This window comes from Nothobranchius furzeri, chromosome 5 (assembly GCF_043380555.1).
Source record: "Nothobranchius furzeri strain GRZ-AD chromosome 5, NfurGRZ-RIMD1, whole genome shotgun sequence".
In the NCBI taxonomy this organism is placed as follows: domain Eukaryota; kingdom Metazoa; phylum Chordata; class Actinopteri; order Cyprinodontiformes; family Nothobranchiidae; genus Nothobranchius; species Nothobranchius furzeri.
In genome coordinates, this window is record NC_091745.1 from 8,303,139 (window position 1) to 8,330,247 (window position 27,109).

Genomic DNA, 27,109 nt, shown 5'->3' on the forward strand with positions numbered 1-27,109 from the left:
ACTCATCGTTCCTGGTTGATTTGGCTTTAACCAGCTGACGAGAGACAGATTTCTCCTCCGCTAGCTGATAGAGATTTTTTTCCAACTGCGGAGGTATCATAAATCCTTTACTAGCTGGCTGAGAAGTAACCAAAGCTTTTGTTGGAACATTATAACAACGCTTCTCAGTCAGGCAGTTATTCGAATACTGATTTGTGTCGGTCGAACAACTATCTTCACTTGTCAAAATGTTTGGGTCCTCTGCAGCGTTTTCCCTTTGACAAACATTTCCTACAAAGGTTTTGGGAAGCTTGACAATTTGCTTTCTCATCAAGGAAACCATTGCCTTGAGAAAGCGTTGGTCCTTTGACAACATCAAAGCGAAACATTCTTCACTCGTACAGGACAGTTTCTGACAGATAGTACTGAAAATCCTCTTCTGAAATGTGGGCAAATGATCTGGGTCGATGTAAAAATCAATTTCTTTAACATTTTCCCAGATCAGTAGAAAATAAAAGTCATACGTTGTTTGCTGGATGTCCAAAGAGTTCGTCGTATCAGATCTTTCAGCTGCTGCATTAATTAACCCTTTTATAAGCGAGCTTATAGACTTTTTCCTTTCAGTTTCCTGGTTTTCCACAGAGGTGGACTCAAAATCTGAAATTAAACTCATTTCTGCTGGAGCTGAAATCCAAGATGTGTTCAGATGAAAGCCTGAGGAACAACTGAGTGTTTGCAGCCTACACTAGCTTAGATGATGGAAAAAGCTGACGCCCCGCAAGCTGACGTCACAAAGCGTTAGAATCCGGAAGTCACGTGGTTACGCAACAGACGTCGTGAGATTAATTAAATAATACAAAGCACCAGGTGCTTGGCTCCACAGCAAAATCAACACGTCAACGTGTCCGCTGTATTATGAATGGAGAGGTCGTCATGGAAACAGTTGAAGACGGCGTTCAGAGTTTCCGAAGGAAAAAAAAAATAAAAATTAGGCAGTTTTCATAAATACAAATAAAATAGTGGGCTAATTAATGATCTCTGAGGAAAAAGTAAACAATTAGAATACTACTTGGTTTTACAATTACTACAAAACACAGCCGCCTTCAAGTTTCTTTTTTAAGACACCTTCGTTGCTTAGGAATTTAATTGTTGAAAAAACCTTAATGTTATATTTTGGTCCGGGTTACACTTGTGTTTTCCTTTTTCTAATTATTTTGAGGTGGATTATTGCAGTTTTCGTTTGTGACCATTACTAACTGGTGGTCAAAACTCATTAATTTGTGAGGGCTTATATGTTTAGTTTACTAATTAATTTATCTAATTAATCGAATCATCCAAAGGCGCATGTGATACCACGGACAGCAGTCCTGTGACCATCCACAACTCAAACGCTTGGCAGGCTTCTTTTGCCGCTGTGCTTGTCTTTGGCCGTGCTAGTCTGTGTGCGTGCACACAACCTGCAAAGCCGCACGCTGAAAAATAACCGTGAATGCACCGCACTGGTCAAGGCGCGGCTGCAGGTGGGGGAGAGGCGAGCGGAGCCGCACAACCAGCGACAGGTGTGTGGAGAGATGCAGCTGTAACACATCAGCAATCAGCGGCCAAGTGGACTGGCATAAGGGAGCATGTTCTGGACTGAGGAGGCGATTGTAAAGCGTGTGTGTGTGTGTGTGTGTGTGTGGGTGTGTGTGGGTGTGTGTGGTGGTTCATTCTCTCCCCCTTTTTTTTTTTTAGCTCTCCCGAGAAACTCATGGGGTAAGGTGTGAGACATTCAGTGGAGTGATGCGCCCCCTACAGGCGTAGCAGCTGAGATGAGTGCAGGTGCCTCTCTCCAGCAATCTCTGGGCAAATAGGCAGGGTACACTGTTAGACGCGGCTGTAATTTCTACAGTAATTTACCACATATCTTACAGTACTAAACTGTAAAACAATTTCTACAGTTAGTAACTGTAATTTGCATTGCACCATGGGAGTTTGAAGTCACGTGGTAATTAGTTTACAGTTTGCTACTGTAGTTTATGAAAATACAGTAAGGTACTATAAACTGAAAGTTATTTCAATATTTTTACTGTAATTTATCAATACGAAGCTGTAAAGTTATTTACGTCACCTGACAAGGAACGATTGCATCAGCCGAGTTACCAGATTTACAATTTAGTACTGTAAAATTACAGTTATTATAAAATTACAGTAAGTAGCTGTTATTAACGGTCATTTTTGCATTTAATAATTTAGTTTGTTAAATCCTTCAAGACGGAGAACCGCCATTTTGTCGTAAAGAGCAGTCATTGTAACCACAGTTCACCGGCACACGAGCAAGTGTGGGACATACACGGAAAAGACTACACCTGCAGCGCTTATAATTTCTCCAGCGAAAAGACCAAGTTCCACCAAGTACCGACTATCCAAGGTAAACTTTTCATTTAAGCATTTCAATGTGCTATCTTTTTAGTGGAGTTTTGCTGCGGGTCTCTGTGTTAGCTTTTATGATTTCAGAGCTTTATTTCAAAGAGAACGGGACTTTGAGGATTTTTCTCATCGCTTTTTTTCTTAGTTTTTTCTTCACACGATAGTAAAAGCTGACATTGTGTAAAACAATTTGGGGTCTTAACGTTTGACTCTGTGTAGCGTAGAAAACAATTCGAAAAAATAAAGAAATAACTCGGATGAGCTTGGGCACAACGCCACACTAACCGGAGTTTTTTTCCTTCACATAACTGAAGTCTTATCTATATTTTTAGTAATTGTTTGAGGACTTCAACTATGTTTAGGTGTAAAGTTTGTAGCCATGGCAGTGAAAGTTACAAAAGCTTTTTTGTTCATGCAAAAAGTCACAGAAATCTGGCTAACCACCGGTTTTCATGTGGCATAGAAACATGTTCTGCCATTTTTAGAACATTTTCTGCATTTAAGTCACACACACACAGGAATCATACATCTACAGTGTCACAAAAAATCCAGACTTATCAGCCAGGTGGCATTCGTGAATGTAGTGTTCAAGGATGTGATTTTGCAGCAGATAATATTTCCTTGCTGTGCATTCATTTAAGAGTACACATACGTAATGGCAAAAAAATCACTTGTCCATTTGAGGGTTGCTCAAAATATTTCAGAGTGAGGTCATCTTTTGCCACACACATCTCAAGAAAACACAGGCAACAATTTGTTCCAAAGCCAGAAGAACCAAAGAATGCAGATGTACAAACCTACGATGTTACCGGTGAACACACCCAGGTCCATCATGATGATATTTTGTCTCCTCTTGAAAGTCATGAAAACAACTCAGAGTCTAACCCTGACACATTTCTAAAGAACTTAGCACTATTTTACTTAAAACTACAAGCCAAACTTCTTTTACCAGCAACAACAGTACAGTGCATAGTTCAGGAATTTCAACAAATCCACTCCACCGGAATGAGCCAAGTAATTAAAAAAGTGGAGGAGAAGCTGGAACAGAATAACTTAAATGAAACTGAAATACTGAATATTGTTAAAGAACTTGAACAAGAGGATCTATTGACATTTTCAAACTATGATTATGGTTAGTGGAAGTGCACAAATATAGGCTATATATATCTAAATCTCACATACTTTACATAATTATAACATATAAAAACTACAATAAATTAATTATGCAGGCCAGGCGTCTTATTTTGCATTTAGCGAAACACTGTTGTTGCAAAGATTGGTATGTTCGATTTTGAAGTGTATATGTTTTGTCTCATAGGAACCACATACCTTGAGGCAACCAAGTGGATGGTGAGCATCGAGGGAAAGGTGGCCTACATTTTAGATGAGGACCTGGGTTTTGCGGATGCACTTTCTGTGTTGATGGCAAGCTTCTATGCTTTCAATGTGGAATACCAGGAGCCTGCATGTGCAACACTGGAGTTCATTCAACGGTAGGAATCTTTTTTTTAAAGGCACTGAGAAATCACAAAAACCAGTAATATATCATACATGCATATTGAGTGTGTGTGTGTGTGTGTGTGGGGGGGGGGGGGGGGGGGTCTTCAGTCAGGTCTATGTCGCTCTTTCTAAGAATCAATTTTCAGAGAAAGGAGGTGAATTAATCTTGTTCATAAACTATCTTTGTTGTAGCTTGTTACATCATTATTTGGATCACAGTCATGGAGACAGCAAAAACTGTCAGGATGCTGCAGAACGCTGCTCACAGCACGTATAGCTGTTATTTCAAGGTTGCAACTTAATGTTTGTCAAATCAAGCAAAATCACCACTGACCATGCTGAAACAAACAGCATAAACCAGCATTGCTGGTTACCAGTATATGTTGCAAGGTATGCTTGTCATGGAATGATAGACCAGCATCCCATCCTGGACCAGCATGCTAGACTAGCATATAATACTGGTTCACCAGCTAAACCAGCACCAAAACATCATATGCTGGGAACATCTATGCTGGTCTGATTTTAGTTCTCAGATTTTTTACATCTTCTGAGTTCGCAGGGATGTAATATATTGTAATCCTTTAGCAAATTAACAGAAATAGTGGAATCATACCCCGATTTTGTTAAATCACTCTTCCAGACTGCATTTATCTTAACTAAAATTGCACTTAATATTTTTGTTGTTGTTTTTCTTTCTCATTTTTATGCAGATTCTTCTTGAGAATCAATCCTGAAGATGGGAGCAAATGCACGACACGGACTGGAGTTAGTCGCAAGACCGGACAGTTGGTCAAAAGAAAATCAGCCACCATGAACCCCAGAGTGCTGTCCTTCCTTTGCCACCTAACAGAGTTTGAGTGGAAGAACATGGAATAGGTGCGTATTTTTAGGGTATGCTGATATACATAAACAGTGTTTGGCAAGTGACTTCAAAACTGTAATGCATTATTTATTACTTGTTACCCTCATTTTAAAGTAATTCATTACATTACAATATCACTGATTTTAAAATGTAAGGCATTACACTACTTTTGCATTACTTTGAACCGTTTCAGTTCGGTCCACTAGCGTATCGTTTTGGTCAATTTTTTCTGCTAAAATATCGTGTTTTTATTTGCGTTATTTGCAGCGGAAAAAAGTTCCTCTGAGTTTCTGCACGGACGCTAAATTGAGTGATGCATCAGGGTTTCCGCTATGTGTATTTTGTCGTGGCGCGCCGCCATGCCGTCAGAAGGATAAAAAAAAATTAAAACAATGTACCATCAGAATACATTTTTTGGATATACATTAAAACAATGTAAATACGAGACATATACAGTCTATATTTGTGCATGTATACTAACTATAATCAGCTGTAAATCATTATCATCACTAATATAACAAATAAGGGCTGAAATATTTGGAATAAGTCTGTCTCATATATTAGTTTCCCCTTTAAGTTGAACAGTTTACACCAAATTCTAAGTTTTCAAGTTTCACCTGTACATTTAAATGTTCCTTATCCTTTTTAGGACCACTGGGGCAACAGACGAGGGGACAACATTCTGGCCAGGTTCTTCACCCATCAGAATCAGTAAAAAAAACAAGCACTATTTCATTCTGTTCTTGAGAACTACAGTTCTGCAGGTTTTGTATGTTTCCTGATGCAGCATATGCTCATAGATTGCACTATCCATTGCACTGTTATTACTTAGTTTATTAATTCATTTATTAATTTGTTATTGTAATATTTTTCAATGCAGATTTCTAACAGCAAATGTTGCACTGTTACATTGTTAACAAATGTTTTTGTATTGTGAAAAGCAATGTATTCTACTCTTTCAATTGCTGATCCATTGAAATTTTTTTCTGTTAAATCAGTGAGGAAAAACATTTTGTAACCAGCCCAATTGCTCCCCTGTTCTGGTAGTATTTTGTTTTCTTTAGCTTACCATAAACAATGTAAGTGAATGTTAATGGCTAGCATTTAGTGTAATAAATATTAACAGCAAATTAAAATAATAACACAAAGGAATAATAGGAGCCTGTTTAGACCTCGTGCTACATCACAACACAGCATCGCTGTAAGTCGATGTTAAAAGGCACAGTAACATATTGCAGTGACCATAAAGCTCCTAGTTTGCTGTCTTAAAGTTTACTCTTATAACATTTACAACATTTCACCCCGTGAATTATGAGAACAATGAGTTTTGGGCTGCAGTATCATTATCTTATGCCTTTCTGCGCTAGCTGACAGCACAACTATAAATAGACTCCTGTAATCCCTTTGTGTTCTTTATTATTGTCAGTTGAAGTCATTATGATTATTGAGGTCTCCAAGAAAAATTAGGATTATTATTGAGTAATATTCATGACTTTTGTCACAGTAAATGCTAGCTGTTAACATTCACTTACATTGTGTATGCTAAGCTAAAGCTAACACTGCCAGAAATGGATGACTGAGCTGGTTACAAAATATTTTTCCCTACTGATCTAACTCTGGGGAATACAACAAAAGACTACAGTTCATTTATGGGTGGAATATCCCTTCAAAGAAACTTTGTTCGTGTACTGAACAATTACTCGTGTTAGTTACTGTTTACAAACTATAAACTAATCAATACACTATATGTCTTATAATAGTAATACTTCAAAGTTAATGAGTAAAGGTTAGTTTGCCTGTTTCTGATGTTCTATAAGCTGTAAAATGTTTTATTTTTTCCAGTAATGATTTGAGGTGAATTTCTAATATTTTGAATGAGATTTTTTTTCTACATAAGATAACCTCTAATGTTTTTTATGTTTCAGGTGTTCGAAATAAAGAATCCTATGTTTTGTAAGAGAAGTTTGTTTTGATTTAATATAACTGTTTAAGTCAATTTAGGAAAACTTTAAGATCATTCATTAAACTTTTAAATTATTTTATTACAATTTTAATTATTATTAAACAGTCTACAAGTATGAACAAAAAAATGGTACAACACTACTGTAAGAAACACTTTTTTTACAGTAGTGGTCCTATACCTCATTTTAATATATACAGTACCATAACTGTTATTTTACAGTTCTATTACTGTTATTTTACAGTATGGTCTCAGTTACTGTAAAACTGAAATACAGTGCCAGTACTGGTACTGTATTTCAGTTTTACAGTAACTGAGACCATACTGTAGTAATAGAACTGTAAAATAACAGTGATAGAACTGTAAAACACAAATGCAGTACCACTACTGTAATTTCAATTTACAGTAACTTACTGGCAACACTGTTTCCAGTAAGTTACTGTAAATGGAAATTACAGTACCTTACTGGCAACAGTGTTGCCAGTAAGGTACTGTAAAAAACCCAATGAAATGTCTAACAGTGTACACTCTGGACAGGTTAACAGCCCATCGCAGGGCAACACACACACACACGCATCTGTGGCAAGGTGGATAAACGAGGATCCGGGCGGGATTCGATCCCCAGACTCCCGGGTGAGAGTCGTACGCTCTAACCAGTCAGCCAAAGGGACATCCCCTTGGCCAAGTAGCCAGGGCACATGATCAATCGGGACACTGTGACAGGACGCTCACACCGTCACACATCTAAAGCCTGATTTATACTTCTCCGTGAGCTCCGCAACAGAGAGAGACGCACACGGAGTGTCGGAAAGGTTTTCACATGCGAACTTCTGTTCAGGTAGCGGAGCGTTGCAAAGCAATTCCACGCCAGGACAACAGAGGGCATAGCACTTTTCTGTGGTGTCCTGCCACCATAGCACTCATGTATCCGGTACCCGATAGTGTATTTACTCATTTGTTTATGTATTTCAGAGACTTTATAACATGGACACATTTGTCCTTCAGTCTCCTACACCTCTTCATGCGGTCGCCACCTCGAAACCCGCATTTCCCGTTGTTTCCGACTACGTTTGCTCCGTGTTTTGTACCCCTTTAGTTACGGATGAAAACATGTCAATATTTTCTGACTTTTTCTGAGATGTGTTCTTCAATCTGTTCTGGGACTGCCGCTAAATATCTGTTTGCATTTTAACGGAGCTACAGCTGTGCTGGTGACGACCATACAGGAAGCGTCGTCCTGACCCCTCACAAGCTTGCGGTCTCCGTCACTTTCGACGGATGTTAAAAATTTTAGGAATGGCTCTGTCACCCTCTGTGAGCATGTCGGAGAGGCCTCGCGCTGACCCATGATGGCGTTCTCTGCGCTGACGCAGACGGAGAAGTAGAAATTAGGCTTAAGGGCAATTTAGAGAAACTAATCAACCTGACAGTCATGTTTTTGGACTGTGGGGGGAAGCTGGAGAGCCCAGAGAAAACCCATGCCTCCACAGGGAGAACATGCAAACTCCTTGCAGAGCGACTCCAGGTTGGGAATTGAACAGGACCTTCTTGCAACAGTGCTAGCCACTGCACCACCGTGTTAGCTAAAATTTAACTATTTTGGGGAGAGCCTTTCAAGAAAGCGGAGATCTGGAACACAGGCCTTCTCACACAGTAAGTGTGGCCACAGTTAAAGGTGGAATGTAGAACACTAACACCGAAGCAACTTCTATTGCAGGAGTATTCAATTTTGGTCCTGGAGGTCCGGTATCTAGCATGTTTAGTGATTTCTCTGATTCAATACACTTTAATCACCTGTGCAGCTGCTCATCAGGCTCTGCAGACACCTGTTAAATGGCTTGTATTTGATATAGCGCCTTCTAGAGTCCTGGAACCCCCCAAGGCGCTTTACAACACAATCAGTCATTCACCCATTCACGCACACACATCCACACACCGTTATTCACCTGCTGATTGAAATCAGGTGCTGGATACCAGACCTCGAGGACCAGAAATGAATACCCCTGATCTACCGCAGTGAGTGGAGGTTGTCGTTGCAACACTAGAACAAGGTTTCCAGCCGTCAGGATACCAGGTTTGCTGCCGATACGTGACATGTTTTATTTGGGTACTTCTCTTGTTGGCTTCACCTAAACTCACTCTGGTTTTAGATCTTTTATGATCGCTCCTCTTCTGAGAAAGATAACGACATCTTCTGGGCTCAGAAGCAGCTGCTTGACTTACAGAGTCTGCTATTTTCCACAATGCCAGCCTCGCTGTGCCGAGCGGACTGTTTGGCAACCCGCATTGCTACCCTCGTTGTGTCCCTCAAAATAAATATTGGATTATTTTTTTTATTAAAATAAAGCTTTTAAAGGAAATACTGTCCCTTCGTTCTGTGTACCTCTAAATGTGAAGACATTAGTTAGATTTTGAAAAACTGAACTCCTCACTCACAGAGTGAAGAGAGCTGTTTCACTTCAGTAAAGTTAAGCAAACTAATTATTCCGACAGGAACCGTTTTTGAGTAGATTCGTGGATTATGGCTCAAAACGCTGATATGTCAGCTTTCAACCAGGGCAAGTCTCATCTAGGATCTACGGTTCTCTCAGGACTCTGTCTGAAATGGAGAAAAGATGAGGATCAGCACCTCCAAATCTGAGACCATGGTTCTCGACCGGGAAAGGGTGGCTTGCCAACTCCGGGTCGGGGGAGAGGTCCTACCTCAAGTGGAGGAGTTTAAGTATCTCGGGGTCTTGTTCACGAGTGAGGGTAGGAGGGATCGGGAGATCGACAGGCGGATTGGTTCGGTGCCTGCAGTGATGCGGACGCTGAGCCGATCTGTCGTGGTGAAGAGGGAGCTGAGCCAGAAAGCCATGCAGGCTCTCGATTTACCGGTCGATCTACGTCCCAATCCTCACCTATGGTCATGAGCTTTGGGTAATGACCGAAAGAACGAGATCGCGGATACAAGCGGCCGAAATGAGTTTCCCCCGTAGGGTGGCCGGGCTCAGCCTTAGAGATAGGGTGAGGAGCTCGGACATTCGGGAGGGACTCAGAGTAGAACCGCTGCTCCTCCGGATCAAAAGGAGCCAGTTGAGGTGGTTTGGGCATCTGGTCAGGATGCCTCTTGGACGCCTCCCTGGGGAGGTGTTTCGGGCATGTCCTGCCGGCAGGAGGCCCCGGGGTCTACCCAGGATCCCTAGTTGGGATGCTGCCCCCGCGACCCGGACCCGGATAAGCGGAGGAAGACGACGACGACGACAGCTTCTCCATTATAAGTGTCATGACAATTTCTGAAATAAACCTGATCGTACCTAAAACTAAAACAGTGATTTTAGAGAAATGGTAAAGATAACAAGGAGCTACAGCAATAGCTGAACGTCTTGTGGCCGCTTTAAAACTGAAGTCTCCAGGTTGAAGTGTGCCATTAAAATGCGATCAGCTGAAAGACTTTGGTGAAAGTTAGAAGGATTTTCCAATGGTCTGAAAAATCACAGAAAAAGCTGAATATCTCAAAAAGTAAAAGAAATACCAAAAGTCATTCTTCAGAAGAGCTGAAAGTTTTGATTCCAAATTTGCTGAAATAGCTGGAAAATTGTGGAAGCTGTTAAAGTGCATGGAATAAATAATAATAATAATAATAATAATAAACAGGATCAGTATAGTTTGAATGCTTATACAGCATTTAAACAGTAACAGGATAACAAGCAAAGAAAACATTTACAACAGTAGAACAACCATTACAGGTTATAGGGAGCATTACTGCCTGATTTAGACTTCTTAAAGACCAGCTGTTTATAGACACGTCTACATTTAAAATCAAGTCAATCCACAGTTTTATCTTTTCAACTTCTTGTTGCTTTTTTAATTTTAGGATTAATGCAATTTTAAAATATAATTTTGTCCATTTTAAACATTGAAATGTTTGTTCTTATTTGTGTGAATGGAATTAGCTAATTATCAAGAAAGGTTCAATTATTAATCAAGCACAGCTGTCAACTAGAAAGCTACAGTGAAACATCCTCAGCAGCGTTATTTATCTTGACATCATGACCAGATTGTGCTTTACATTCCTAAAACCAGCATGTTTAGGCTTTATGTCTCAAAGCGGATGTTGTGGCTGCCTTTGCTCTCTTCAGTCTGCTCAGAAACGTTGCTTTTGTTTATAAATGCTACAACAAAAATGAAGAATTGTCCACGAGCAGACACTTTTGTTATGACAAGTGTAACACCAAAGCGTCAGTAAAAGCTTCTGCATTCACGTTTAATGATGCAGAGAAGTCGTTATCTTTAGGGAAATCGGACATATTAGCAGTAAAAGTTAACGTCTCGTTGTCAGCTTCTGGAGACCGGGAGATAAATTTCCTTTGGCGTGATACTAACAGCTCTATTTTTGCTCCCCTCCTTTCCTCTCTGCCTCTTTCAGCTCACTGAACTGAGTGAAATGTCTTTCCGACTAAATGATTTTTTTTCACTGTGGGAAAGTTGCCATGGTGACAGCAGTCCCCCCCCCCCCCCCCCCCCCCGAGCCCCTCCTCCTCTCATTTTTCTCTCTCAGTCTAGAGCCGAGTTGTCGCGTCATCTCATGGATGTGTGTGTGTGTGTGTGTGTGTGTGTTTAGCTCATATTTTATTGTTAACACTGTTGGTATGTTGCAGGCACCCCTTTATAAGACCACCTGAAACAAACCATCCTCCTCCTCCTCCTGTCTCAGCTTGTACACCACACTTACACTCGTCCTGCATGAAGCTCTCGCCTCCCTGTTTTAGGTTTTCCCATTTGTGCTCTCCTCCTCCGCCTCCACGCTGGCATCCTCCTTCATTTGTTTAATCCTCTCCCACTCCTCCTCCTCCTCTGTCAATCCCATGCACATGCAGTCTTCCTCCTCAGTCGACTTTCTGCTGAAACGCTGGAGCTGCGAATGGCTACTTGGAGGGAATTTTGGTCTTAAGGGGGGGGGGGGGGGGGGGGGGGGGGGTGATAGCCACTCAACAAATAATATAAATGATGAAAATATAGAAAGATGGAGATGAGGAAGGAGGAGGCAGATACAGGGAGGCAAAGATGACAAGAAACGGTGCTCTATTTAGGCAAAATGCGGCCACAATAAAGAATTTATGACAAAGTGGCTGAATAATCACACACAACTTAATGCACAGCAGAAAGGCTGAGAGCTCGGTGCCTTAAAACGTTAGATTCAGGCCACCTCTGCAGGAAGAGCATCGTCATGTGGAGTCAAATAAGAAGAGAAAGTCTGGAATGTTGCATTTATTAAAAAAGAAACTTCTGCCTGTGGTGTTTTACGACTCCCATTTCCTGTCCTCCTTCCCTTCACAGTCAGAAAACAAGTCAGAACGACAAGACTGGATGTTACATATCCTTTATTTCCATCATGATTGCTTCAGCCACACCGTCACTTACACATTCACCAACATCCTGTTACCTGAAGTATCGAACCTGACTGAAACAATCACCCCGACTGGATCCCTCCATCAAATTCTCACCATTAACTAATAAAAAAGTAAACTTCTTGAATAAGTTACATATAAAAAAAAATCCAAAAGAAATCAAAAGAGAATACCAATTTGAGAGAGAGCAACACAGCATAAACAATTCATCATTGTTGTTTGCGACAACAAAGACAAACAACTCCTAGGTCTCGTTTGCGTCGTCATTAGTAGTATTAGTATCAAGTTCATCGTCAGATTTTGCTCAAAGCATCACTTATATAATTTTTCTTGCATCAAGTTGACATCATTCATGTTAATATAAGCATGCAAACATGTTTCCCCGTGACCATTCAGGACTGCACGAACAAGAGGGGACAGCAAGAGGGGGGTGGGGAGGTGATGGGAGGAGTGGGTTTGCAAAGAAAAAGAAAGCCGACAAGATGGAGGGATGTGGGAGCTGGAAGGAGGACTGGGGGAGAAAGGAAAGTAGAGCGGGAAATGGACGAGCGAGGGGGAAAGGGGGAGGATGGCTGGAGGAGAGAAGGAGAAAATGAGTAATCAGACGGTAATCGGACAGACGCAACAGAAAAAGGTGAGGGTGGGATTGCTGACGGGGGGAGGAAGAGAAGAAGGGAATGAGCTTTGTAATATATCACAACATGAGAGCTAAACGGGGTCGACACGAGCAGGGAGGAAAAAGCTGGGGAAAGGAGAATAAAGGGACCTCTGGACCAATAAATCAATGGGAAATTGATTTACACAAACTGATCGATCATCCCGCATCTGTCTCAATACAGCGCGTAACCTGGTGTGTCTGCTTGTTTGATCCAGAGACAAAGAAAGAAGCCAGCTTCCCCTCTCCAAACACACTCCCGTGCAAAAGTGTGTTAGCGTGTGAGAGGATTACAGGAAAGTGGCAACACTAGCGGCAGCTGTAGTGAGGTGTAGTACTGTTTAGCTGAGGTTCCAGTCATATTAGCAGCGACAGGCATGGCTTTGTACGTCTGTATCGCTTTACACGGCAAGGGCAGGAATCCCAGGCGCCTGCTTTGTCACCACGCCTCCTCCCTGCTGACTTTCTTTCCGGGGATCTAATTTTGTCATTGGCTGTAAAAGACACGTTTTTATTTTATTAGTTGTTGTTTTTTTTCTTAACCGTTGATTTTCTTAACCGTTGAGTTTCTTCTAACAAATATAAGCAAAACACACCAGCAGTTGTCATTTTCAGTCCCATCTGGATGTTCCCTCCAACATACAGTACACAAATTTAGTGGAAGGAGTACACGATCAACACGGTTACTTACATCAGGCAAAGGGTTCAGGAGGAGAGGAGGGTTGCTGATTCAGAGACAACATAGACAATAAAAACCAATGTCTATGAGAGACAGTGTTCTCCCACCTAGTGCAATGAGGCACAAGTAGTACACACACACACGCACACACACCCACGCACACACACTGAATGGCTCCCTTTAAAGACACGAGACAGAAGACAGGTTTGGCTCTAAGACAAGCTTTTTTAGTTCGTGGATGCCCGCATTTCGGTGTGAAGACAGAAAAATGATGCAGAAGGAGGCGAGCACAGATATGTGTGATGCACACACACGGTCACAGTGACTCACAGGCACACACACACTCACACAAGTACAAAACAAACGCCCACAAACACAGAAACACTCACTAATAAGAGCAACGCGGACGTGTGTGTCCTTCTGGAGTCCTGTCAGGTACATGATATAGGCTTCTAGACAAAAAATAAAATATCATTTAAAGCATGGCAATGACTCCGTTTTGATATTCTTTTTTTTTTCTTGAGTAAACCAAAACTTTAAGTCCTGGAATGATAGAAAACTAACAGGGTGGTGACATCGGTGCCTTGCGGGAGACATCCTCTCTCCAGCAGGTGCAGGTCCAATTCCAAACACAGGTCTGACTAAACCTGATTAGTCCTGCATCAGGAAAAGTCTGGCCCTTCGAGAAGGATCTAACTGTCCAGGTCCCTCAGACGCTCACACCATCTCATCCTCAGTGGACGGCATGAATGCGCTTCCTTCCTATTAGATGTTTGTGCATTCTACCACACACACAAGAGCGTAAAATTATAATTAAAAAAATACTAATGAGACCCATCAGGACTGGGACGGAACGTGATGAAGAGGGACACATTTCAAGGTAGCATGACATGCTGAGACCAGTGAGTCTGTCCTCATTTTTCACTCGTTTGACATCAATAACGGCCAACTGTCGTCTTTCCTCTGAAACCAGAGGGTGCACACCCAGAAGAAGGGGTCCAGTTGGCTTGGAGAATCCACCAAAGATGTTTTGTCCAGTTAGGTACCAGGTCAGATGCTTTTCCTGTACAGCGCAGCATCTCCTGTAAACTAATGCTGCAAAGAAAACTCCTGACACACAACTTCGTCTTCGTAGTCTGTACGAGTGTGAAACTTTGGTCCTGACTGAAATAACCATTCTGTGATGGCTTTCTTTATCCTTTTTTCTCCTTCTTCTTCCTCTTCTTCGTGTTTTCTAGAAATAAAAGTTCTAGATGAAATACACTAATCTGAAGAACACACAAACTACACACGTTCCACAAACTCTGTGTATTTATGTATGTTAGAAGTGTGTGTGCGTCTCCTTGCTAAATTTCCAGTAACACCAGTTCTATTGGTTCAGTCGTGTGTGTGTCGTGTGCAGTTTGACGATCAACCCATAACTCGTGATGGATGATTTTTTCCCCCTTCTTCTCCAGCTCAGTAAAGACAGCACAAGAGTTGGAGTTTTTCATTAGCAGGAGCAAAACGGCACTAGCGGCTGGATACTAGCAGTGTCTCCGCGTGTCTCCGTCTTTGATGGAGAGAATTATTCACAGATGAGAGGAAAAAAAGGAAAGTTTGAAGCCGTTGAGATGATAATGACCTGAGGAAAGAGGGAAAAGGAGGAAGGAGAGGCAGATTAAGCACGTGTGAGACAGTGGGGGACGAGATAATATATAAACAGCAGGCAGCAGTGGAAGTGATCTAGATTATACAGATGCTGGTGCCTCAGAGCTCCAGCATCTAAAAACTTGACTGCCTCCACTTTATCGCGCGCTCACAGTTTGGTCATGCTTTTTAGGACTTGACTGGTTTCCTGTGTTAATCTGACAGGATTGGCTCTGCCACACAGAAAGTGGACGTGTGCAGGATTTAGAGTCCAAGGCCCAACATCCTCCCCTCAGAGTTTGTGTTTAAAGTCTGGAAGGAATATCTCTGTTCACACATTAACACATAGGGTTTAATAAGAAACACAAAAATACCCACGCAGGGTCAGTGTTGATGCTACAGGGACACACAGAGAAAACTGACAATGATGCATAACTAAACTTCTAACTGGGGGATGTTTTAGTTGAAGCACAATTTAAACACGTTGTAGTGTTCCCGAGTGCAGAAATGTTAAACTATAATGTCAGTGGTTTTATTTCCTACATTTCTAGTGGGTAGATACGGGATCCAGGCGATACGAGAATGACAAGATAACATTTCGTTTCTGACTCTAAGCTTTTTTAATTCTCTTAACTGAAACCGTTTCCCTGAATAGAGGAAGGCCAGCATCCCAGGAGAGCTCCCTTTAAGGAACAGTAAAGAAAGCCATTCCTGCCCTCTAAACTACGGCATGTGGCAATATGGTTCATAAGTGAAAGCTGAACAGACATGGACACAAAACACAAGTCTCCAGGTTAACGCCTTTGTTCAGGCTGAATTTGGAACACATCAGTGTAATTTTTAAGTTTGAAACTGGGCGTGGCTAACAGGTCAAGGTGTGTCGCTAGCTGGGCTACTTAAGAGCAGTGACCTTAAATAACCAGAAGAGAAGTCTTTCTGAATGTCAAGTCTAATGAATCAGGAATGTCCCACGCTAAGCCCACCCGTAGGTGAGATTACATCATTGCTACACGAAATTAATACTTTAACAATTAATAGGGAAATCAATTATCTGCATTTCTCTATAAAATGCAAAGTTCTGCATCAATCCATTTAATAAAAGATATTTTGGATCCACTAAGGAAAACCGTAATCTAACAGCTGAAAAGTCTCCCAGCCTTCCTTAGTGTCTACAGGGGTGATTCATCACCACATTAAACAAATCAGCTGTGTTCATGATCTAAAACATGCAGAAAACATGCTGGAAGCAGACTGCAACATGTGCAGGTAACCCAGCTACATTTTTTTTCCAACCCGGACCGGCACCTCAGAGGTTGCATTTGGAATATTCTGGCCACATGGGGGCGATAAGGGCTGGATGGCCTTTCATTTACCATGTAAAGGTGTTTTTAGCACATACTGGCTCAAAAATGATTCAAAAAAATGAAGAAGTTGCAAAGTATCCCTTTAGGTTCTGATTTCAGCATGATGCCTGGTTCCCCTTAACCCTCTAAGGCTCAAAATAAGTTTTGATAAAAGGATGAACAACTAAGTCCTTCAGGGGTACTTCTGAGTTAAAAAATGCTCATGAAATATGTATGTGGAGTAACCAGGTAGGTAGGTTTTAACGTTGCTAATCTGCAACGCCTGCCTCCAGAGGGCTAAGCGGTTATTGCTTTTGTTATTAAATAACTATTTTCCATTTATCCATTAAAGGAGTCTGGAGAAATCCTGCTAGCTGCAGATAGCTTGATAAAATTGAAGCAATAACTGTTTTAGCAGATGCATGAAGCCATAGCAGGCATGTGCATACACATGAGGCATTACTGAGAACAAAATGTCTCCTAAATCTCAAAACCATAAACAAACCACTTTTGGCATTTGTCTGACAAGTGCTGATGCAGCACAAATAGTTAGTTTTGTGACATATCTGCGTTAGTCCAGGATGGTCCACTTTCCCATGAAGTCATGGCATTTTTGCACCGTAAGTCTTCAGAATAATCATCCAATTACAACAGTCATGAACATAACAAGGAAAATATCCAATGCAATAAATCTACACCCTCTTTTTTCATCTGTTGCCTGGACAACAGCACTGTGAGTGTGTGTTTGCATTTCAGCCACTAACATCTGATGTGGCAATGACCATTTAGAGCATACGTATGCCGTTTGGGTCTGTCATTTACCGCTATCCTTACATTTCACATATTAATATTTCAGTGACAATAATATTTCTAGATATTGTGCAGACCTCATATAAAAAGATCCTAACCAAGAAGAAAGAATATTCCTCAGCTGACATATAAAGTCAGAAGAGACTCACTGTTTTAATCAGAGTGGGGGCTGTCCACCACAATATGTGGCTTCGGGGAGGATGCTGCAGGACTCTTTGACACAAATGTTGCAATTGCTTTTTCCTGCAAGAAAGAGAAAAAAAAACAAAGAAAGAAAATAAATAAACAAAACAAAACAATAACAGATTTTCTCTTCAAGCTTGTGGCAAAATTAACATGTTTGATATTTAGTTTATTCTGTGAAAATACCTTTTGAACACCTATAATTTGACAATCATTTATACATTTTTACATTTGTTACCAGTCAGAGAGAAAATAGTTTTGTTATTTCAAATGAATCCCAAAAGCAACAACTCTAACTTTAGCCATTCTAAATATAACAAAACCACCCGTTTGTAGTTTTATTTACATTAAAGAGCGCTCTAAGGCTTCTGAAGGTGATACAACAGATAGAATGTGATTCATTTTTTTTTTTGTCGACATTAGTTTAACTTTGTTGTCTCCAAAGTTACGGCAAAGGGGAAATCATAATCTCCCAGCTTATAACGAACATGTTGTCTGTAATTAAAGCTTCCTGTTGGAGGGGACCACTCTAAGCCACGGCCTTTGGCCATCAAAACGTGTAAAAGAAGAATTTTTAACATTTGTCTTTTCCTCAGCGTTGTCTCTAACCCTGCAGTCATAAATGGTAAAACTGCAAAAAGACCAACAAATCAGGCATAGATTCCAGGCAAAAATGGATAAATGTCAACACACTGATGTTTTATTCGCAAATAAAAACCCAGAGAAGGCATATGTAGTGATGGTTGACCGTTAGATACATTTAAAATGCTCCTATTGTTTATGTTAACACCACACTAGACTTTAACGAAGTAGCCTCATTTATGTGAGTGTCCATTTCCCTGAACCGTGTCAAACTATAAGAAACTAAATACGACTGAAGTGGTGCTACCGGAGGATTTTGTTACATAAACTAACTTTGGATGAAGCTGTTTTTCAGTCAGAACGGTCTCAAACCAATAACGCCTGTGACCTAGGTTGTTTTGACAAGAACCATTAATAAACTGGGTAGTTTGAGTAATTAGTCCGTTACACATCACGAGTAAAAACAATGAGTTGAGACAGATTTTCTGTGCAGATAAAACAACAAAATATAGTCGGTCCAGAACAGAGTAGAAATGTTGAAAATTTCCAAAGAATATAGTTTTATTTGAGATTTTAAAGAGGGCATCAGAAACTGGTGCAAAGACCTGCGATACCCATGATGCATTGTGTAAATAATTTATAGAGACTTCTATGGGCTTCAAATAAAAATGACTGTGGCTCGTGTCTGGCTTTCAAACTGTTTAGGCTGCAGGGTGAGTTTTCCTAGAAAACAATAATAAAATATATACATCTCTATTTGTCAAGGCTGGAGGGAACATCATATTTGCCTTTAAGAAAATGTGTCTTTTTGTTGCAGTTTACTCAGTAAAGCCACTCATAATCATCTCTTACAGTAATAAGAAAAGACAGAACCAATAAAGCTGGTTGGAGCATACTTTGGACCAGTCTGTAAGTAACCTTCTGTAAACTTTACTGCCAAAACTTTTCCTTTTGTTTGTTTGTTTCTTTCTTTCTTTCTTTCTTTGTTTCTTTGTTTGTTTGTTTGTTTGTTTGTTTCTTTCTTTCTTTGTTTCTTTGTTTGTTTGTTTCTTTCTTTCTTTCTTTCTTTCTTTCTTTCTTTCTTTCTTTCTTTCTTTCTTTCTTTCGCCTTCGAAGTGACCCTAATGTGCTTTTGTGTGACTCATCTGAGCTGGATTTAAAGGTGTGGTTCACTTGTTTAGTCCATACATTTGCAGTGGTCTCTAGTAGGAATGAATACCTTGTAAGTCGGAAGGAAAATATATACCGGTGCACCGAACTAGAATTGAGCTACATCACAGCTGAGCTTCAGACAACATAATTTAGAGTCTTATTTCCTGGCATTTGGATATGTCACCTGAGATTTGATTACCGCAACGTGAGTCTACCAGTGACTTACAATGCTGATGTTTTATCTCCACAAATAACACAAGCATGGAGGAGCTACTGCTGTGTGGTAAAGTTGCTAATGCTAGCGATTAGCTTCAACTAGCCGATACGTTACCTGCTGTTTCCTGGATGCTAAACAAACAACAACCGTATTGGGGAAGTCCATAAATATTAAGAGACAGTGTGACGTGGATCTGTCAGGATTTTTTAATCCTAGAGTTTTACCGTCTATTTTCTATTAGAAGCTAATGCAGGAGACAGGTTCAGGAGACTGTTGTCATGTTCAGCCAGCATGAAAACCTCAAAGTGACCAATTATAATCAGAAATGACAACTGAAAAAGGTTTTTCTGTGTTCCACACCTTTAAAGGGTTTTGGATGTCATAACTCCAAATATTGACCCTAAATGTAATACATCGTTTACTCTTTTTTTTCTTTGACTTGAGCGTAAAACCTGATACTGTTCATATCTTTACGATGCTGCTTCTAGGACTGAAACATATTGTAAGACAAGCGTCAGCTTGGGTATCATCCTGAGCACCGTGGGAATAATGAGACAGAAAAATGTGTACACTGGAGAAGATCACACCGATGCACCTCACCTCAACAAGCTGATGCCAGTGCTCTATTGGTTTACGTGGATTGGCTAGCATGGCCGTCCAGTGCTCCCTCCCGGGACCGTCAGCCTCGCTGCCTACACGGCACATTCCTATAACCTCGTTATGACCGATGCTGACACACAGTGATGGAAGGAAGAGAGGGACAGGGATTTATAAAAATGGGTTAGAGCAAAGTCAGGGCTGCTAAAAACACGCTCATTTATCAACTTTGAGCTTTGGGAAAAGGGATTTTGGAAGGATACTGAATAGCAGCTCGGAAGTACAGCTATGGATAAAAGCTTGATACTGAAGGGGAAGCAGACAAACAGCACACAGCTATGGAGATGCCAAATGGCGTGTCTGCACAACATAATAGGGAGGCGGCGCGTTTATACACAAACACATAAACCAGCCAAGTGTTGCTGCAAGCGACGGTGAGATAAATATTGGCAGGGCTGCACATCTTCCTTCTCCATTAGCATAAATCATGCTTATTCATGAGGTGCCATCTATGTAAAACAGGGATCATTCACCAGGAGGCTGACTCTTGAGAGGGACCGCCAACATGTTCAACACATCCTCAACACCATCGAAAAGCGGCGGCCCAAAATCAACATCATGCTGCATGCACAGAACGTTTGACAAACAGCTCCTTGGCGGTAATGATCAGTTTGTTCTTAAGAGTGCCTGAAGCATGCAAAGATAAAATAACACCTCGGCTTGCTCACCAATCATAATCCATCACAGCAATGACGATGGATACGCTCTCTATGTTTTCATTGGGAATGTCAAACACCAACGCCTCGTTGTACGTAGGATTCAGGGTGTTCTTCTTAATGGAAGTCTTCCTCTTTTTTAGCCTTCGGCCATCACATACCAGAGAGGCCTTCACATATGGGTCTGAAGCCAAGACAGCAAAACAAAGATGGGGGAGGGGCAACAAAGGGAAGACATAGATCAGAATTAGGAAAAAAAAAAGTGGAAAAAGAACTTGGAGACTGAGAGAGAAACAGAGAGTGTGAGATAAGAGTTCCCAGGTATCTGCATCTGTGACACATAAAAGCCATAAGAATCGAGCCATCCTGGCTATGATGGATTAGAAACACAAAGAGAGAAAAGCAGCACTGGATAAATCACTTTAGTTCTGCATGCAACATGTGCAGCTGAGGGGCAGCAGCCAGGAGGAATCACACACACAGTCCGGCATCGTACAATACTCCTGTGTAAACTCTTACTCTAGACTTGGCCTAAAATACATCAACAACAGCAGATTGTCTTTTAAAGAGGGTCTAGAACAAGTCCTTCTACAGTTGCAAACCGTTCTTTAAGCCCCTATAAAACATATAAACACTGTTGGGGCTCACAAGCGCCCAGGAGCCCTGATAAAAGGCCAAAACAACCCATAAATAAGCCTTGTAACGGAAAGACTGGTGTACCCAACCCACTCAGCCAGGACGTCAATAATTTAATAATCTGCATGCTGATTGGCTGGTTTACGCCGATGGATTTTTGACTGCCAGAAGCTTGAAACTAGTGTGCAGCCATGTTCATTAAATGGACAAGCTATGGATCTACCTGACATTTAGTCAAAGTCTGAATATTCCCAGCACATCCTGGAATGTTTCTTCCTCAGCATTTTTCACACTTTTTTAATGGTTCTCACAGTTCAAGATTTCTTCTCTAACTATCCTCAGTAATCCCCAAATCAACCAAAATTCTGCTTGAACATTTGTAAGGCACTCATGTCATGAAACATGTTTTTGACAACATAACCACAATTATTCCATAACCTGGGCAGATTTTTCTTCCATATTTGCAGATGAAACACTTTTGTCAATAATCATTTTAAAGGTACATTGAGTAACTTTGTCACATTTTTAAATCATTTTCTTGAGCCAGTTGGTGCTAAAATGATTCCGAACAGGGTGGTCGCTCAGCTCTCTGTGCTCCTTGTGGGCAGAATACTGCATTTGCATCATGAGCCTCTCTGGACTGGTGACCTGGAGCCGTAAGTCACATATCTGGATAGAAGCAGTAACGCTTTACATTGGTTTACACGTCAGAGCCATAGGTTTCTCATTTAGGGCAGAAAATTCCCGTAAATGCTGTTTTTGTATTTTCCTGGAATTGTCCCATATCATGTACATTGAAAACATTTTGCAAGAGTCGACAGTGAGAAAGCGTTTTCTGAATGGCGAGGGACAAATAACTTAAATTGAATGCAGACCTCAGGATCATGCTATTACACTTGTAAATATAACTTTAGAATGGGGTCAGCTGGTTTGTAGCGGTGGGGAGGGGAGAACTGCTCGTTTTCACATCAAGAATTAAAAACGGACTGTTGGGGTGTTAAAGCAAGGCAAAACTGCCTGTCCTTTTAAATGATGCAATAAAAACATATCATGAGGCAATAATCAAACATTCAAGCAGGCATCTTCAGCTTTGTTAAAAATTTGGTGACAAAACGTAACATGTATTAATAATTATGGGTTGTGCTGCGGTGCGCACCGTCCGCACGGAGAGTCCTGTGTTCACGATAAAAATTTTCCTGCCCAAACTCTTTAACATGGGAAGTGCCTGGCTAAATTAGCCCACACTTCAGGACTTTAGTTTGTCTCATGTCCTCATAAACGCAACTTGTTGTACTCTGTAAAATGCATGATTCAGTTTCTTTGTAACATGAAAAATGTGTTTTGCAAAACTCGTGCAGAAAAATATTGCAGATCACTTATGAAACACTGAAGCTTACAATTTATTTAAGAAATTACGACATCATATTCATGGCAGCGATTAAGTCCCATTAATCATCATCACACTGGTGAACTTACATCTCTGCATTGGACCCATCCCCGTGGGGAGTGGTGAGCTGCAGCAGTGGCTGCGCTCGGGAACTATTTGGTGGTTTAGCTCTTTGAAGCTGAGTGTCAAGCAAGGAGGCATTGGGTTTCATTTATAACCCTCTGGAGGCAGGCACTGCAGATTAGCAACGTTAAAACCTACCTACCTGGTTACTCCACATACGTATTTCATGAGCATTTTTAACTCAGAAGTACCCCTGAAGGACTTGGTTGTTTGTCATTTTATCAAAACTTATTTTGAGCCTGTGAGGGTTAAAGTCTGTGGTTTGACCCAACCATATTTGAACCCCAACCTCCCAGTCCCAAGGCGGATGCTCTACCACAGTGGTGTCAAACTCAAATTCACACTGGGACGAAATGAAAATCTGGGACGAAGTTGCGGCCAAACTTCAAATATTTTGAAAAAGTGACGGCAAATTAGCACTTTTTTCTTTTTCATTATATATGCAATTTTGAACCTTTTAATTTGGAAACAAACTTATTTTTGCTTTTACACTGAATGTGGAATAACCAAATTACACACAAGCAAGTACATTTTAAATAAAACACATCAGTGGTATTCGTTACTTGTGGTATATTCAGCATTTTTAAAATCTATTCAGGATTTATGTTTTCTTGTTTATTAATTTTTCTTTTTTTTCTCTCCTGTAATATGTGCCATCGCTGCTGTGACAGCTAGCTTTCCCCACAGAGGAACAATAAAGGGATTTTCTATTCTATTCATGTATCTGCAGCCTCTTCAGTTCCTGTTTACTGTAGGTTAAATCTTTTTTCACGGGCCAACAACAAAATAAAAATATTATTTTATCTTAAATGAAAATGCAAAATCTCACCTTTTATCTTTCATGTTTTGGAGAAGAAAAAGAGCATAAAACCTAAATATTTAAAGCTCAGTTTGCTCCACTGATTTACTGTGATGCTCACCTGTTCCAGCCAGATACCTGCATCATGGGGTTGAGGAGCTCTGAGCTGAGGAGGAGACTCCTGTTGTTTTGTTCATCTTCATCATAATAATGAAAACATTAGATGACAGCATGTGCTCACATAGGTTTGTGCTGATGAACATGTCTGAGCAGCTTGACCACGTTGTGTGTCGGGGAGGAAAAAGAAAAACTACAGCAGCCACAGAGCAGTGGCGGTTTTACCATTAGGCATAGGTCGGCGGCCGCCTGGGGCCCCCTTGTGTTGGGGGGCCCCCCTAGCCCTGACCGCCAGCACCCCTCTGTTAATGCCACAATATTCTTATTACCAACCTGTTGCCGCAGACGGACATGGACATGTGCAATTCTCATTGCCATAATTCCGGAACCGTTCAAGATATCATTAAATTTTGAAAAGTGCTGAAAAGATTAAAAATGGGGCATTTTGTGCATATACAATACATTACGGTAGTCACCGGCATTCCCTGTCTTGAGCGCAACAAATCTTCGTGCATATACAACACAGATTCAGAGACGGGCTGAGTTTGCCATCCCAAATACTTCATTTTATAACTTTTGAATGGCTGATTAGATTCGAAAAATTTCAACGGTTGCTAAAAGTACATAAAAGCAGCTTTCCAACGATCTATAGCATGAAGCAATCAGAGTTATGAAGAATATAGCTACGAGGGGAAATCCTGCTGTACAGCCTGATTGAAACGGAGCACAGCAGAGCTCAGCGTCGCAGTGAAAGCGGATAATGGAACGGGGAAGCTAATTAGCCTAAAAAGCCGGCATGAAATTATGGAAATGCCTCAAAGAAAATCAACACGATCTATCAGGTGTGCCAGAAGGCTTATATCTGAAGACAGTGACCACGAAGAAGGACAGATCTCCAGTGAACCAGGGTATGAATGTTTGTTCTGTCTTTATTTTTTATTTTTTATTTGAACAACCCTCAACTATTTGCTAATTGTAAGATTCAGCTTCATTCCAGCATTGTTTATCTCTTTACAATAAATAATTATTTTTGCTAAAAACAAAAGTTTTTGGTATAGCAGTGCACAGTGTGCAAGAGAAGCACCCCATGGCGGTGTGAGGTGTGCAGGACTCTGCCTGCAGCTGGAGAGAAACTGCTTCAAGGTCTACCACATCAAATAAAAACGTCTGCAAGTTTACAAAAATAAATTGTCTTAAAAACTGCTAAAAAAGATACCAAGGTTCACACTTTTTTTAAGAATAGATGCATTACAGTTCAAAGTTTAAATTGTTCATTCCAAATAGTTTGCCCAGTAATTTTGAAGTTCCTGTTCAGTAATAAATGTAAAAAAATCAAATCCTTTTTTTGCTTTTTTCACTTTGAAGCTGATTTTTTAAAGGCTTTAATAGAAATAAATTCTAAATACAAACCATACACTAAACTCTGAGATTGTTCTGAAAAAAGGAGAAGCTATGGATCACACTTTGCGCTTTTCATTACAATTTTACAGCCATAAGATTAAAAAATACCAGGCGGCCCTGTTATAATTATGGTCATAAGAGGGTTATTAAGATGGCGATGCACAAACATGAAGTGATTGGTAGTAATTCCACTCCAATCCAGTTGGTGGTGGTAATGCACCAAATGGTTTGTTGCCAAGTGCCATAAGACCACAAATTAGAAGAAGAAGAGAGGCTGGAGCGTTTGTAACAAATTCAAAGTGATAGTCAAAACATGAAGCATGAAATGGAGTTATCCTTGTGGCTCCAATAAGAGAAAGAAGCAGCGTGCTTCATAAAAGCTTTTATTTTCACTTCTGAAAGTGACGTCGTTTTTCGATGTAAACATCAAAAGGAAGCAGAAAGACAATGGAAAATATTTAAAGGGAGGAAAACATAGACCAAAATGGAAAAAAGGAAAAAATAAAGCACAGGAGCACTGACAGGAAAAAGAAAGCAGAGCAAATATTGAAAGCACTCAAAGGGAGGGAAATATAGGAAAAAAGAGGAGGACTAATAAAAAGGGAAAATAACTCATGTCAGAAGAGGGGAGTTTCACAAATCCAGTTAAAGGTAAGATTGTCGAAAATTTAGTGTAAGGGGCCCCATGTCTGTGTTTGCCTTGGGCCCCCAAATTGCTAAATCCGCCACTGCCACAGAGTCATGATGATTTTCTGCGTGCTGCTGCTCACTGGAGTTATATCAGCTCTGTCTGGAAGTTAGTTGGAAAACTTTTTCTTTCAGTCATGAACACATTACTGAGCGGTTCAAATCTCAGTTTCTGGGCTTCAATGTCGGATAATAGCCGAGTAAACCCAGCGCTGAGTGAGAGGAGTGTTTAGTTTGTCCGAGACAGCGGAGCTGCAGACACCGGCAGCAGATGCTGGAAAAAACACAAAGGAGGGCGCGCTTAAGCTCCGCGCTAACGCCGCAAAGCGTTGGTTACGTATTGTAACCCCAGATTCTATGAGTCTAGTCGCAGCCCTTAAGCTAGCTGCTATTGGAAGGATGATCTCCGCATCAGCCAATCATGAAGAGCTTAAATGTACGCCCACCAATAGTGGGCCCCCTCGTGGTATATAACCGCAGTGACCCCACTGCTCACCTCCAATGGCTCTTATTCCCATCATAACCAGTGGGGCCAGTGGCTTAAGGGCTGCGACTAGACTCATAGAATCTGGGGTTACAATACGTAACCAACGTTCTATTTCGTCTAGTCTTAGCCCTTAAGCTAGCTGCTATTGGAATAAGGCGCAGCTGGATGGGTTTACGCCCCACTGGTTAACACAACCAATGGACACACCCAATCAAATCTCCTCTAGTGGGGGACGTTCAGCCTCAGACCAGGCCTAAAGACTGAGGCAGGCACGATAAGAGAGGGGCCCCCACTAAAAAACATCATCCACAAGAGGATAAAATCCATCTCAGCAAGGCCAATGAGGTGCCATAAGCATTCATTTAGCCTGCTGGGGTCCAAGCACTGAACGAGTGATGGAACCTGAAGACACATCTCGTAAATAATAACGAGTAAAGGAACAGGGTGAAGCCCATGAAGCAGCCTGACAAATGTCTTCCATTGACACACCACTGAGGAGCGCCATCGAAGAGGAAATCCCTCTGGCCGAGTGAGCCCTGAGTGCCTCAGGGGGATCCCGCCCTGATGATGTGTAAGCGAGGGAAATGGCGTCACACAGCCAGCATGAAAGGCGCTGGGCCGACAGCGCCTGACCAAGGGAAGACTCCCTGTAGTGCACAAACAGGTTTTGTGAGCGACGAATCCCTGAAGTGCGTGACACATATCGTGCAAGCGCGCGCACCGGGCAGAGAAGGTGAGAAGCCGCCTCCTCCTCAGAATTATGGGGAGGAGGAAAAAGTCCAGCCAATGAAATTGACCTGGATTTGAAG

The 27,109-nt window shown here is 41.1% G+C and overlaps 2 protein-coding genes across 2 annotated transcripts in view; one reads left to right on the plus strand and one right to left on the minus strand.

Moving 5' to 3' along the window:
• Nucleotides 1–736: 736 nt before the first annotated feature.
• LOC139070164 (uncharacterized) lies at nt 737–5,589 on the plus strand. The gene is made up of 7 exons (XM_070551887.1): nt 737–776; nt 1,417–1,538; nt 1,714–1,734; nt 2,215–2,389; nt 3,707–3,881; nt 4,599–4,764; nt 5,400–5,589. The coding sequence occupies exons 1-6, from the start codon at nt 737–739 to the stop codon at nt 4,762–4,764; spliced, it is 699 nt and encodes a 232-aa protein (XP_070407988.1). The 3' UTR covers nt 5,400–5,589.
• A 9,242-nt stretch (nt 5,590–14,831) lies between these two features.
• syt3 (synaptotagmin III) overlaps nt 14,832–27,109 on the minus strand; it is a 50,974-nt gene continuing 38,696 nt past the window's right edge. The window contains exons 9-12 of the mRNA XM_070551385.1: nt 20,676–20,847; nt 19,951–20,080; nt 17,366–17,459; nt 14,832–15,058 (exon numbers count right to left, since the gene is read on the minus strand). Coding sequence (XP_070407486.1) covers nt 17,370–17,459; nt 19,951–20,080; nt 20,676–20,847 — 392 coding nt within the window. The 3' untranslated portion in view covers nt 14,832–15,058; nt 17,366–17,369. The remainder of the gene's footprint in view (nt 15,059–17,365; nt 17,460–19,950; nt 20,081–20,675; nt 20,848–27,109) is intronic.